This window comes from Alternaria arborescens (genome assembly GCF_004154835.1).
Source record: "Alternaria arborescens strain FERA 675 chromosome Unknown contig_18, whole genome shotgun sequence".
Taxonomy (NCBI): domain Eukaryota; kingdom Fungi; phylum Ascomycota; class Dothideomycetes; order Pleosporales; family Pleosporaceae; genus Alternaria; species Alternaria arborescens.
Window position 1 is genome coordinate 469,624 of NW_021167873.1, and position 12,617 is coordinate 482,240.

A 12,617-nucleotide genomic window follows, 5' to 3' on the forward strand; every position below is an offset into this window, starting at 1 on the left:
AATAATTGACTACAGTTCCTGATTTGTAATGTCTATATCTCCTCGTTTGATGTACCTCGTCTGCATCTCCCAACCCTTTGAAGACGTGTTAAGTCTAGGCTGAGTTGGACTTGGCCTAGATCCACCATGCTCCAGGTCCGGCGTAGTATTGGTGTGACAAGCACGCATTTTCTGTGTTAGCAACATGGTATATCGACTGTGATTTTACAGAATCCCATCTTTGGAGGCGAGCCTTCCTCGTGGAGTTTGCATATATCCAATTTCCTCAACCTTCGTAAGTACTTGACACATCTAGCCGCTATGCGCTGCATGTAAAGATTATGGCAGCTTTGGACAGACAATTACTATTCTCATGGCTTTTGGGAAATGCGTAGCTAAGTGACATCGCTTCACAGCTATGCTTCTGCGAGACTTATCGATTCGCTGCCTCAAATTTTGCAATTGAACCACAGTGCCATTCTTGCCCAAGTTCTTTCCATACTAGCAATAAGAATCCGTTATCTCGAGCCCTGTTTTGCATCTTCACTTGGACCAGAACACTATTAGATCATCGATGTCCTCATCCTCAAGCTCGCTCGGGCCGTCTTTGATCTTCGGTCCATCACCTTCACGCTTACTTCGTAATCTGACGTAGACCTGATAGCAATTTGCTAGTTCGCTTTCTGCTTCCTGTGTCTTCGCAAGCGCACTCAACGCTTTGGATCGCATCCAGCACGCTCGCACTTTCTCTGGGATGTAGGCGTGGGAGATGGAAAATGCGCCAAGAGCATGATTGAGGAGAGCGAGTGCCATGTCGTAATTTCCAAATTTAATGTGGTGCTCTGCAACTTTCACGAAGACATCCGCAGTACGATGATGACGGTTTCCAAGGGTCAACCTGTAATGCATGAGTGCGCGGCGATGGTAGTCTAGACTGCATTCGACGTTTCCCAAGGCGTGAAAGAAGCGGCCTGTGATGAAGGACACTCGGTCTTCTCTGCCAAACTCATCTTCGCGATCTTGAAGTCCCTTTTTGAGTGTGCTCGAAGCTAGCTTATTGTTTCCTTGTAGCCAGTACGCCAGACCCAGGTTAGCCAGCTACAAAAAGGTCAGCATTTATTAGATGTGTTGCAAACAGATAGTACTCACAGGTAGCGAGGTCATGGTCTCCCTAAAATAGCGGTATTTGCGCATCTCCTCAATGCACTTAAGGAAGTATTCTTCTCCCTTCTTCCAATTACGATTGAGCATGTGCGCATTTCCCAGCTCATTCCAAGAGATAGCGAGACGCATATCCTCAGTATTGTTCTTCAAGCTCTCCTTGACTATCTCTTCATTGAACATCGTGAGATACTGCATCGCATCACTTGGCTCGTTGATCTCGAGAGCTATACATCCTCTGTTGTGTGCTATCTCGAGAAGCGAATAATCTAGCTTTGAGAGTGTCACAGAATTGTTCTGTGCAAGTTCAGGATGCTCCATTAAGCGAAGTTTAAGGGTTTCGCATATTGACTGAGCCATGTTGTTGGGGTAGATCGCATCGAGAGATTGGCCACGTTCGTGCTGGTACCAGCCACTATCTATGAGTAGCCTGGCGAACTCGTAGTCGTCAAATGAGTCTGGATATGATTTGATTGATGGATAAATGGTTTTGAGGCGCTGGACGTGGGGCAACAGCTCCTCACAAGTTTCCCATCGGGCATTACCATGTCTCCAGGTGAGCTCTTGAAAAGTCCATCTGTCGTTGATCAACTCCACACAAGCTAGGAAGTGACTCCTCATCTCAGACTGGCGTAATCTGGTTCTTGCTACATCTTGCACAAGCCTATGTACTGACAACGTTCGCTTGCCCTTGTTGCCAGTAATTAAAGATCGCGCGAGCAACTCCGTGCGCGCGGCAACGTAGTTGGTTTTAACAAACTTCACCAACGCAGAGTCGTCTTCGTCTACTGGCGAATTGAAGATTGATTCTGGTATTGAATCAGGATCAAGCATAGAAACGATGTTGATAAGTGTTGAACCTATCCCAAGCCGGTCGAAACCCCACACTGACGCGACGTTAAATTGATAGTTACTGGAAGAGCGCAACTTGTCCGGACTTTGCCAGTCGAAGAAGGCCTGTGAGCCCTCACTCTCCTCGAAAGAGTAGAGGAAATTCGTGAATGAGATGTCCTTAGAGGCGACTATGGAACCCATTTGGCTCAGGGCTAGCGGTAGACCGCCTAAACGATTGGCGATTGTAGTTGCAGCTGCCATTTCGGGACCGGGAGTTGGTTCCTGCCCGGTCACGCGGAACAAATAGTTCGTGGCTTCAGATAGGCTGAAGGGCTGCAGCTCTAGCGATGCTGACCATGAGTACGGGTTGCGGCTAGTGATGAGCACAGAACCTGGCCCATTGTATGGCCAGAATCCATTCAAAACATCGCCATTCTCCACACCATCGAACACCAGCAGCCAAGAAGCCAGCTCCACACTCTTCTCGCCTTCGCAAGAACTGTTTTTCTGGGGATTAATGAGCCATCGCTTCAATACGTCCTTCGTATAATCCAGGTCCATCGCATTTCGAGAATTAGCTTCTACTAAGCCTAAGCCGATAGCCAAATCCCTGTAGTCTTGCGCAATCTTCCCAACGTCGTCTGCTTGAACCCATAGAACAGCATCGAATTTACTTCTATGCTTGGACGCAAAACTTGCTGCGATCTGTGTTTTCCCTATACCTCCAGGACCATACAAGGTATAGCATCTTGGCCAGCTTATGGGCTTATTGTCCGTCGATTCGTCATCGATAGCCATACATAAGGCCTTATCCATATCATTCAGCGCATAATTTCGGCCGTAGAAATTTGTATAAGGAGTCACAGGTACCTGATAAGCGGGAAGTAATGGTCCAGAAAATGGGTCGGTTGTAGAATGTTCAAGAAAGAGACGCTGTAGAAGAGGTTGCAGGGTCTCATCTCGATCATGTCCAAAGTAAGGTTTCTTTTCGATGAATCCCCAGTCTTCCTCATAGGAAGATTCGGAAAGTGTCGTTGTGTCTCCACTTCTAGTGGATATTTCGCGTGAGCTATTGCCATAAGGGACCTCGGAGAGTTGTAGACCTGTTGCATCATCTGACGATAGGACTCGAGAGTCGTTCTCACTTTGTATAGTGGAGTCGTTGGCTTTGCTTGTTTGAGAGCGGCCTTCTGAATGCTCTTCGACTTCGTCTTGCCATGGTAGAGCTTTGACGGCAAGGAATTCCAGATGAGCCGCTAGGTGTTTTATGATGCGGTCCGATATTGATCTGTCTTTCTGCATCTGACTATATCCAGCTGAGTCTCTGATATCAACTTCGGTCGGTATGTAAGAACAAAGAGGACACTGTGGAAAGATTGTGATTGCTGGCACCTTTCCTCGCTTGGCTAATAAAGGCAATTGCGAATCAGTAAACGACTTTGCATGCTGACTCCGCATATGTTCAAAATATTCCTCTTCGCTTGTGAACAGTGTTGTTGAATGGGCTTTTGACGTGCACCTCCAGCGGGTTTGGTGACCCTGGAGGTGAGCTATCCAAGTGGCTTTGTCCTTGAAAAGCCTTGCGTCGTCTGTGCATCCTTCAAAGAGACACGTGTATGGCTCGAGGTCCTCTAAAACATGTCGTCTATAGTGACATCAGTTTTCAGCTCGTATAAAATACTTCCAATCTCGAGCGACAGAACGAGCATGCGTTTGAAAGTACATTGATGAATCCGCGATGACATACCTCCAGTTAGAAGCTCTTAATTCTTTGATAGGCAATATGAGGCAGCAATACGGGCATTCAATCTCCTTACTACCATGAGCGGGCTTGGGTGGGCGCGGTAACTCTACTGGTGCACTCGAGGAAGGCGTAGCAGTGAAAGCCGTAGTCTGATTCGATCTCGTCTCTTCTAATACAGTATCAGTTGGAAGAGGCTGCTTCCGAAGCGCAGAGGCAGGAGTGTGTAATTGGGTGGAAGCTCTTAATTGTAAACGCATCGGCGTCACCGTGTCCACTGGTGCGACTTCATTTTTCGTTCTAAAGGCGTTTACTGTGACGTCCGTTTCTTGGACTTGATTAAGAATCCCCGAATTTGGTTGCATAGTTTCTTTCCATGTGTATAGGCCGAAAAGGTTTTGCTGGTGGTATCTTCGGTACAAGAAACGCTTGCGACGAACGACTATGCCGTTCGATAGTTTTGAGCGTAAGAATTCAGGCGCATCTGGAAAGCAATGATTTAATATCTGCCAAGTAAAACCTGCGAATGCCTCGTTGATTTCGTTGCCATCGTCATCTTTCATGATAAACCGATCGGCTTTCTCGTTCTGAGACGACCTCGAAGGTTGGCGGATCAGTAGAGAAAATCTGAATAGACGGTCAATCGCTCTCTCTATGCCTGATAATGTCTTCTCTTGCAACGAGTTCCAAGCCGAGGTTTCGGGTGTTAGTTCGTCCTGAACTGACTTCGTTTCCGATCCCTGGAAAGGTGATGATACCGCAGAAGATTTCGAGTTATCAAACGATGCATCTCCGATCGATCTATTTGCTCCAGTAAGGCTGTCGATACGTTCGAGTATCCCAGATGTTTCTTCCGGTCTCAAGCTTACAATAGCTTGAAAGGTAAAGTTAGCTAGTCAGGACTGATGACGAAGACTAATTCTTCTTGAGACTCCAAAACACGTCGCCTGATATGGTACATCAGTGAGGGGATCTCACTTGCCTCTGTGTATGAAATCTTCCAGAGCGATAAGGAACTGCAGCATGAACTTCTGTGTGCTGATGGTATCACGAAGGCGGTAATCGAGTGATGCACGTCCTTCAGCAAAAACTCCTATATTGCCAGCCCATACCTTGAACCTCACATACTGCTCCTCAATCCAACTGGCACCGTAAGTATCATTAGAATCCTCGCTGGCGGGGTCTAGCTCCTCGCTGATTTCGATTAGTAGCTTGAATTGTTCGAGGCATCTTTGAGCAGCTATGCGAAGCTCGTGGGACATGCTTAATGAAACATCGGTGTTCAAAGTCGACACAAGGGGAAGCAGAAAAGCACAAGGAACAGTTGAGCAGTCTCTGGTAAGATATTCAGGTTGAACTTCTGATACAACGGCGAGTCGAATCGCACAAATGGTCCGTCGGTGATCGATGGTGTACGGTAAAGGGACCGTATTGGTGGCTCATGAAGTGCGCTGGCGGGGTAGGGCGCCAGTCAGCCTGATGACGCCATCTTCAGTTACACCTCACCGGAGGTGTCGTATCTGGGCTGTGCTTCCACAAACTTGGGATCTCTCAAATAATACCTAGATAGTCTTTCAATTAGTTGCGAAAGTTTTGAGCCTGTCCGTCGCGACAAAATGTCTGGTGCTGAGCTCGCTTTGGCTATTGTTCCACTCGTTATTGTATTAATAGAACACCATCGAATAGTCTTTACCAGAGGCAAAGCCTTGATTTCCCCCAAAAACAACAATGCTCAACAACTAGACTTCCACCAAGAGCTGCATGGAGAGTTATGCTTGCTTAAAACGACCCTTAATAGAGTAGAGGTTACTGCCACCCGAGTGAGGCTCGGCGGAATACAACCAAACAGACCCCTGATCGAATCAATCGAGATTAGACTTGGAAAGGATGCAGACAGTTTTCAGCTGATATTGGACCATGTATTGAAGAGCATAAACGATCTGGTTCGTGAGGAGTCAAGTGCGCTGACGCAAGACGATACTGTAAGTGCTATGCTGGAATACTGCTTAAAGGCTGATTTTCTTAGGACAACCCGCGCGCCATGTTACAAAAGCTCCGTCGCTTTGAACAGATGATTAGCAACGGCGAAGCACCAAACTCGATCCGTGCCAGGTTCCGATTTGCCCGAAACGAGAGGACTCGCCGAGTCGCCATGAGACACATACATGACGGAGTCAAGACTCTTGAACGTCTACTGAATTCTTCAGCAGAGATCTTTGATTATCAAAATGGATCAAGCTTGCACAAAGTTCCAGATACGAGAACAAGGAGATTTCCGGAAGATTTGTTCGTAAGATTGGCGGATAAATGGTCTTGCGCCTGCAGTACACGGCATTTGGCAAGACTATGTTTATGGAACTGTTGTTGTACGAGTGACAATCGCGGTGACCTAGAAGTCAGTCTCGACATTATCATATCTATGTCCGTCAACGAGCAAGGCTCACCCCAATGGCAAGAAAGTACAATCCACGTCACGCAAAGGTTGGTCGCAGGATCGTATCCAGTGTAGTACCGACCTTTACTGAACTGCATTAGTCAACAAGACCAGCTCAATAAGAACACTCTCGATGACACTCGTCCTCGGTTAGCAGATATCCAAGCACCGTCCAATCTTGCTTCAACACCGATGAGTCGCAACATCGACTCCCAATCTTTGTGTGGCCTGTTGAGAAGAGCAAGAATCTCGAACAAAAGCCTACAGATATCGTTCAAAGATGGTATGCTCTGGCAGCAAAGACCGATATTACCACGCTTGCAGATTTGTGATCAACTGGATGCTTCTCTTAAGAGTTTGCTCGAGAACACGCAAGAATGGCATAGATGGAAACTCCGTGACAAGACCATACTAGCAGTGGTTTTAGCACATACAGTCATGCATTGCTCTGAAGGCCCGTGGCTACACGCAGAGTTGAACAAGGAACATATATTTTTCTTCCGGAAAAGCTGCGCTCAGCCTCCAGATCTTAGTCGGCCATTCCTTGCGATCGACTTTGCACAGCAGAACATAGTGGCGAATGAAGAAGACGATATGTTTCCGATCCACTCAAATCCTTTTCTCTTGTCTTTGGGTATTGTTCTACTGGAGATTAACAGGGGAATCTTGATAGAAGATTATTGGTCTCAGAAAGACCTGACCAACGGCTTGATACCAAATGATAGCACAAACTTGACAGCAGCTCTTCGTCTACTAGAGGATATGGACGGACACCTGGTAAACGGATCCCAGAAGGCGGTAAAGGCTTGTCTCCAGTGGGATAACATGAACTATGGAAGGGAGCATGAGGATTTCGCAAAGCGGATGTATGAGCTCGTCGTTAAACCACTAGAGGAGGTCTTACTATCAGGCTTCAACATTACACCAGAACAGCTAGGACTGACGGAACGCCAAAATCACAGGGGGTGAAAGGACACAAATACTGATATCCACCACGAGATTAGGTGTCTGGACACGTAACACGACAGTCACTCAGGCAATACCTAGAACCAGCTCATTTTCATTGCGCAAGTATCATGACAGATGTGCTCTGGTGAGTTTTCAATATTGCTACAATGCCAACTTCGTCAACTCTCCAGGTCATAAAGTAGACATCCTCCGGTCCTGAAATTGTACACGAAGGCCTTTCCAACAGGCCCCTCCCCGTTCGCTCCCCCTTCGCCTTTGCTATCAACCCACCTCGCCCTATAGCCTAGCAGTAGATCATGCAGCTCTTGCAGGTACTTCCTCTCCGCAAGCGGCATCTTCTGAATGAAGTAACGCCATGAATCTGGGTCGCTGAGACGCGTCTCCTTGAGAAGATTCATCACTTCTTCCTTCGATTCGATAGCAGCGATGGGAGCAGATTGGAAAGCAGAAAGTAGATCTGTGGAGCGCGATTGCGCCGCCTCGACAATAGACCATTTGTTGCTCTTCTTCGACCGGTGCTGAGCTATAAGAACGTCAACGTTCGCTTTTGGTGCACTGGTGGTGTTGTTTGAGCTTGGTGGTGCGGCTTTTATGAGGCGAGCTGCGCTTCCTTCACGCTCTTCACGGTCTCGGAGTTCGTTTCGGAGATAGTTCAGAAGATCTGGACTGCGCAGATCTGTGTCTTCCTTCTTTGCGATGGACTTGACTTTTAACTCAGGCTTATCAGGCGCAACGCCGTGCTTGATTACGATGACCCAGCTGTGCCTATCGTCGCGATAGTGACGTAGGATGTCTTCAATGGAGTGCGCATCGACAGCAAGTTCGGCGGTGTAACCATGGGCGATGAGGTCTGCTACCATCTTGATGCCCGTAGAGCGGAGAACATTGGGGTCGAAACTAGCGACGAGACAATCGCAGCGTCGTGGCATCCATGATATAGATGGGGTGTCTTCTTCGGCATGTTTCCGTAGGAACGTCGACTTCTCGGGTTTCTTAATGTATCGACTCATGGAATTGACTAGCCGATCCCATCCTAGATTCACGCCCACGGCATGAGACGCAGCTGCTGGGTGTGCGTGACTGGAGGCTTTCGGGCGATATTCCTCGATCAACTTGTCGTACCTTCCGCCCGCAGCAAGCACCTCTTTCTGCTTCGTATCGAAAAGACATTGGAAGAGAATGCCACCAGAGTAGAATTTCTCGTTGAAGCTGCTCAGCACGCTGATGTAGATTTTGCGCTTCACACTCCACAGCTTCGTGTAATCGATAACAGAACTCAGATGTGCAAAGATGACATGCGTTCGTTCAAGGTACTTGGTGCCCTCGAATAATCGTCGCAGCTTCGCGAATGCCTTTTCCGGTGTGTCGCGCCAGTCGAAACGCGCTAGGTCATCTAACGAGGTCGATGGGATGCCAATGTCTGACGATCGTAGTTCGTTACGGATCAACTGCCAATTGTTCTTCCCAATATTCAGTTTACTGAGGGCCGCCTTGACCGCTGCGCGCTTTGGGACGCTGATCCTACAGAAATCCATGATCATTTCTAACAGATCGGCGTGATTCAAGTGGAAACACATCTGCGTCGACCGGAACGAAGGAAACTCATCGATGATCTCGTCAACAACCTTGAGAACCTCTGCCTCTTTCAAGGTAAGGTCGAGCGTGTCATAAGATAAGATATCAAAATCCGCCTCGCCGTTACTACGTGGAGCACTTCCGGTGTAGTTATCACGGTAGACGTGACCGATCGTGAATGTCTTCTCCAGAAAAACTCCGCCGCGACCGATACTACGCGCGTAGGGCAGAGTCAGATCGTAGGGCAGCTGGACCAAAGTTCCAGAAGGGTCGAAAAGTTTTACGACGTGACTGTCTGCATAATGATCAGACCAAGGTAGTAGTACCTGACGTTGTATCTCAACAGCACCATGGCTCCGAAAGACCATGGCTAATCTGTCTCTAACAAGATTCTGTAGAAGCACGTCGTTGGCCTTTATCGTCTGGGTGGTCGCGCTGAGATCCCAAGCATGGTCTTTCGCTTGGGTGTCAGGCTTCTGTGAAAAGAGAGCAGCCATCATTTTCGCGTAATGTGGCGAGTTGCGATCTGAAAGGGCTTTGAGAGCTTCCTTGACGGCTTCGTCCTCCATCTGGGCAGGTACCTTACCGCTTCTCAAGAGTTCAGTGCATCCTGGCCGCTCCGAAGGGCGATGGCTGATAAGGGACTTGATGATGCCACCTTGCAACGACTTTTCGGGGGTTTCAAATTCTTGTGGGAGATCGTGTTTTCGTTCACGCAACGACCGAATAACCTTGTCACGCTCCATGGCAGTCCTTAGGGGAAAACACATCTCGAAAAAGATGATGCCCATGGAGTACATGTCCACTTTGTTGTTGTAGTCGCCGATAACACTAGAGCTCAACTCGGGAGCAACGTAGAGTGCAGTGCCTACGCTTCGCGTCATGTCGCCACCGTCCTGTGTACCGCTGGAAGACTTCGTATCGGATCTCTGATATTGTCCACTAGTAGCTAGTCCGAAGTCGCCGATCTTGGGGACTTTAGCCATATCAATGAAGACATTGTCGGGCTTGAGATCACGATGTATGATACCATGACCATGGATGTGAGCGAGCCCTTCGAGAATTTGCCGAAACAGCCTCCAGTACTCGTCTGGATCGTCGTACAGACCTGTACGAATCAAATCTCGAAGGGTTTGCTTCTCACAAAACTCCATTTGAATGTACAGGATTGATCTTGACGACTTGGTAGGCATCGAATCGGACATGGCACGTTTTTTAACTGCCGGCGAAAGCGATCCCAGGCTAGCTTCATCTTCTAAGCTGGGTCAGCCTATGACATGTTTGTAAGCTCAAATGAAATAGAACTTACCTGAATCGGAACCAAAGATTACTGCACCAACATCATCTTCCGACTCGTCGTCGGACCCGAATTCGATCTTAGGATACCCACTGGAACTGATGAAGTCTACCCCCCCACCGCTTTTCCCGTGACCGCCACCATCTGTTGTCGTCGTGGTCGGAGAAACGTCCGATTCCCAGTCAGACTCATCTCCATCTGATGATGCAGAGTCGTAATCGTCATCGGCTTCAGCTTCTGGCCAGGCCGTGTAATACCGTACCACACAGCTATGGTTGAGCCGTGACAGAAGCATGACCTCTGAGAGGACCTCACTCAGTGCTGCTGCGGACTTTTGCTTAATCTTCTTGATGGCGTAAAGGCGACCATCGACTTTGTTACGAGCTTTCACGACTTCACCGTATCCACCCTTGCCCAGGCGCCCTTGTTCGACCCAATCATTGGCGTATCGTGAATATGATGGAACGACGCCGGATGAAGACTCACGCCGTAGCCTATAACGACCCAATGACGTCGATGAGTTTCTAGAACGTACAGGCGTGGAAGGTCGTTCGTATACATCCACATCGTCGCGCAAAAATTCGCATGGGATCAGATCGAAGGCGGACGGTCGCTTCTTGGGATCAGGTTTAAAGAATTTGCGCAAGACTTCTTGCAATGGCTCCGAGCAGCCAAGGATATCTGACAACTCCTTAGGCGAGTTGTACTTCCCAGGCGCATCGAACCCGAACAGCATCTGAAGGAAGGTGACTCCCAAGTCCCATACATCAGTTTTACGAGTGTGATGCGCATCCTGTGAGAGTTCAGGTGCTATCCAGTAGAACGATCTTAGTGGTTTTGTCGGTTGTACGTCTTGATACAGGCTTTGTAGGTGGTATAAAGAACCTTGGAAGCTAGCATCAGCCAGAAGCACTGTTATACCACCACCAAAAGATCTCTTGAACAAGATATTGTGCGGATGAACGCGTTTGTGGACTATTCCGTTGCGGTGATAAAAGTCCAGTGCTTCTAGGAGCTCGATGGTCCAGGAGCGAACTCGTGCGACCGGCAAGGGTCCATCGTCGGCAAGTCGCTCGCCTAGGGACCCTCTGTCAGCGTGTTCCATCAGGACACTGATTTCCCACCCAGAGTCAGGAAGATGCTCAACTTTGAAGTCCAGGACGGATAAGATGGCGCCTTGTCGTAATCGTTTGATCTCCTCCATCTCGTCTTCGAACCCCATAATAGCCTTCTTCAGCTGAGGGTCAGCAGCAGCATTCCCACCTCCTACTCGAGCCCGCTTCAATACTAGTGTGAGCGTTGTTGAGCTCCCAGCCGGTTTGACCAGTAGCTGTTCTGTTAGAGGGCCAGAACGGAAAGGGAGTGGATTCTCAACACCGTTGCACTGGATTATAGTATCTTCATGCTGAACGGTAATGGTTCTGTCGAAAGAAATGTAGTTGACATTCTCGCCGCTGGGGAAGTACGAAGGCGGAGTGATGGCGGATACACGATGCTTCTTGCGCTTTGCCATCAAGTCTTTCCGGCGCATTTCGTCGCCTACCATCTGCTGCAATAGGCGCTCTTCCTCGGCCTTCTCCTCGTCCCGCTTCTTCTGTAACTCTTCTTCTTGCTGTTTCAACTGTTCGACTGCAGCCGCTTCTTGCACTGCTCGCTCAGCATCCAGATTCTCGTAAGCTCCGTCCGTCTCGCGGACTGCAATCTCGTCCTCGAGTATCTCTTGGATGGCGGTCGCAATGTCGTAGATCATTACCTCGCCTACTAGTTCGCGAGGTCGGTTCTTTAGCAGGCCATAGAGCCTATCCCATGTGCTTTTTCTTAGGCTGCCACCATCTTCTAGAGTAAGTTCAGGTAGCGTTTTAGGGTAGGTGGCAGTGAGTTTAGCACAAAGTGTAATGGAAATCTTCTCGTTGGAAAAGGATGACAACTTCAGGCGCAATACGCGATCTGTAGTTTTCTATGCTGAAGTTAGCGCTTGCTCTGAACTGAGATTGAGTCATCGTTGGGCAAATTGATATGTCGTGGTAACATCGAAACTCTGTGACTTACGCTCCATGCACCTTTGGCTTCTGATTCTTCATAGTCGTCCATGAAGACGGCCTTCAAGACTTCGCGCTCATCTTCTTGTGCCTTCTCGTAGGTTTCGGAGGTTTGCGACACCATCGGAGGTCGCGATTCTCCGAACGGGCTGGTTGGGCCCATCTCATCGTCGCCAGTCGGCGTACCTGTCGGCGTAGATGCATTATGCGTTTGTTTCTTATTCTTTGGTGTTCTTAGCGGTGCCATAGTGGGCTAGTGGTGATGATTGAAAAGGCCGTCATATAGGGTATCGACGGAGAGACTAGCAGCCGTAGCCGCTGCCCTTCACACTGCAGACATCTTCGACTGGTAAAAACTGCAGTGAAAGATGTTGAGAATGACGATAGAGACTTCGTGGCCAGCGCAGCGCACGTCAAGTAGCGGTCGGTGGGGGCGATATGTTGGCGAAGCCCCGCCATCCATGGGTCCGTTCCGCGCTATCCCTGCAGGCACAGGTTGAGCCGCCGGACGCGACTTTCTCATGTCTCGAGATCGACAAGCAGGAACAACAAACAGCATCGCACCTTCTTCTATTCCGGCAATGCGCT

The 12,617-nt window shown here is 48.7% G+C and overlaps 4 protein-coding genes across 4 annotated transcripts; 1 reads left to right on the forward strand and 3 right to left on the reverse strand.

Annotated features, from left to right (window-relative positions):
- Positions 1 to 522: 522 nt before the first annotated feature.
- Positions 523 to 3,276, reverse strand: AA0111_g7853 (hypothetical protein; the record flags this gene model as incomplete). Its single annotated transcript, XM_028654236.1, has 2 exons — positions 523 to 1,077; positions 1,129 to 3,276. 2 exons carry the CDS (start codon positions 3,274 to 3,276, stop codon positions 523 to 525), a joined length of 2,703 nt encoding a protein of 900 aa, XP_028504565.1.
- Positions 3,277 to 4,689: 1,413 nt separating this feature from the next.
- Positions 4,690 to 4,977, reverse strand: AA0111_g7854 (hypothetical protein; the record flags this gene model as incomplete). The annotated part of the gene is made up of 1 exon (XM_028654237.1): positions 4,690 to 4,977. One exon carries the CDS (start codon positions 4,975 to 4,977, stop codon positions 4,690 to 4,692), a length of 288 nt encoding a protein of 95 aa, XP_028504566.1.
- Positions 4,978 to 6,587: 1,610 nt separating this feature from the next.
- Positions 6,588 to 7,118, forward strand: AA0111_g7855 (hypothetical protein; the record flags this gene model as incomplete). The annotated part of the gene is made up of 1 exon (XM_028654238.1): positions 6,588 to 7,118. One exon carries the CDS (start codon positions 6,588 to 6,590, stop codon positions 7,116 to 7,118), a length of 531 nt encoding a protein of 176 aa, XP_028504567.1.
- A 158-nt stretch (positions 7,119 to 7,276) lies between these two features.
- On the reverse strand, positions 7,277 to 12,276 carry AA0111_g7856 (eIF-2-alpha kinase; the record flags this gene model as incomplete). The annotated part of the gene is made up of 3 exons (XM_028654239.1): positions 7,277 to 9,948; positions 10,003 to 11,947; positions 12,040 to 12,276. 3 exons carry the CDS (start codon positions 12,274 to 12,276, stop codon positions 7,277 to 7,279), a joined length of 4,854 nt encoding a protein of 1,617 aa, XP_028504568.1.
- Between the last annotated feature and the right edge of the window lie 341 nt (positions 12,277 to 12,617).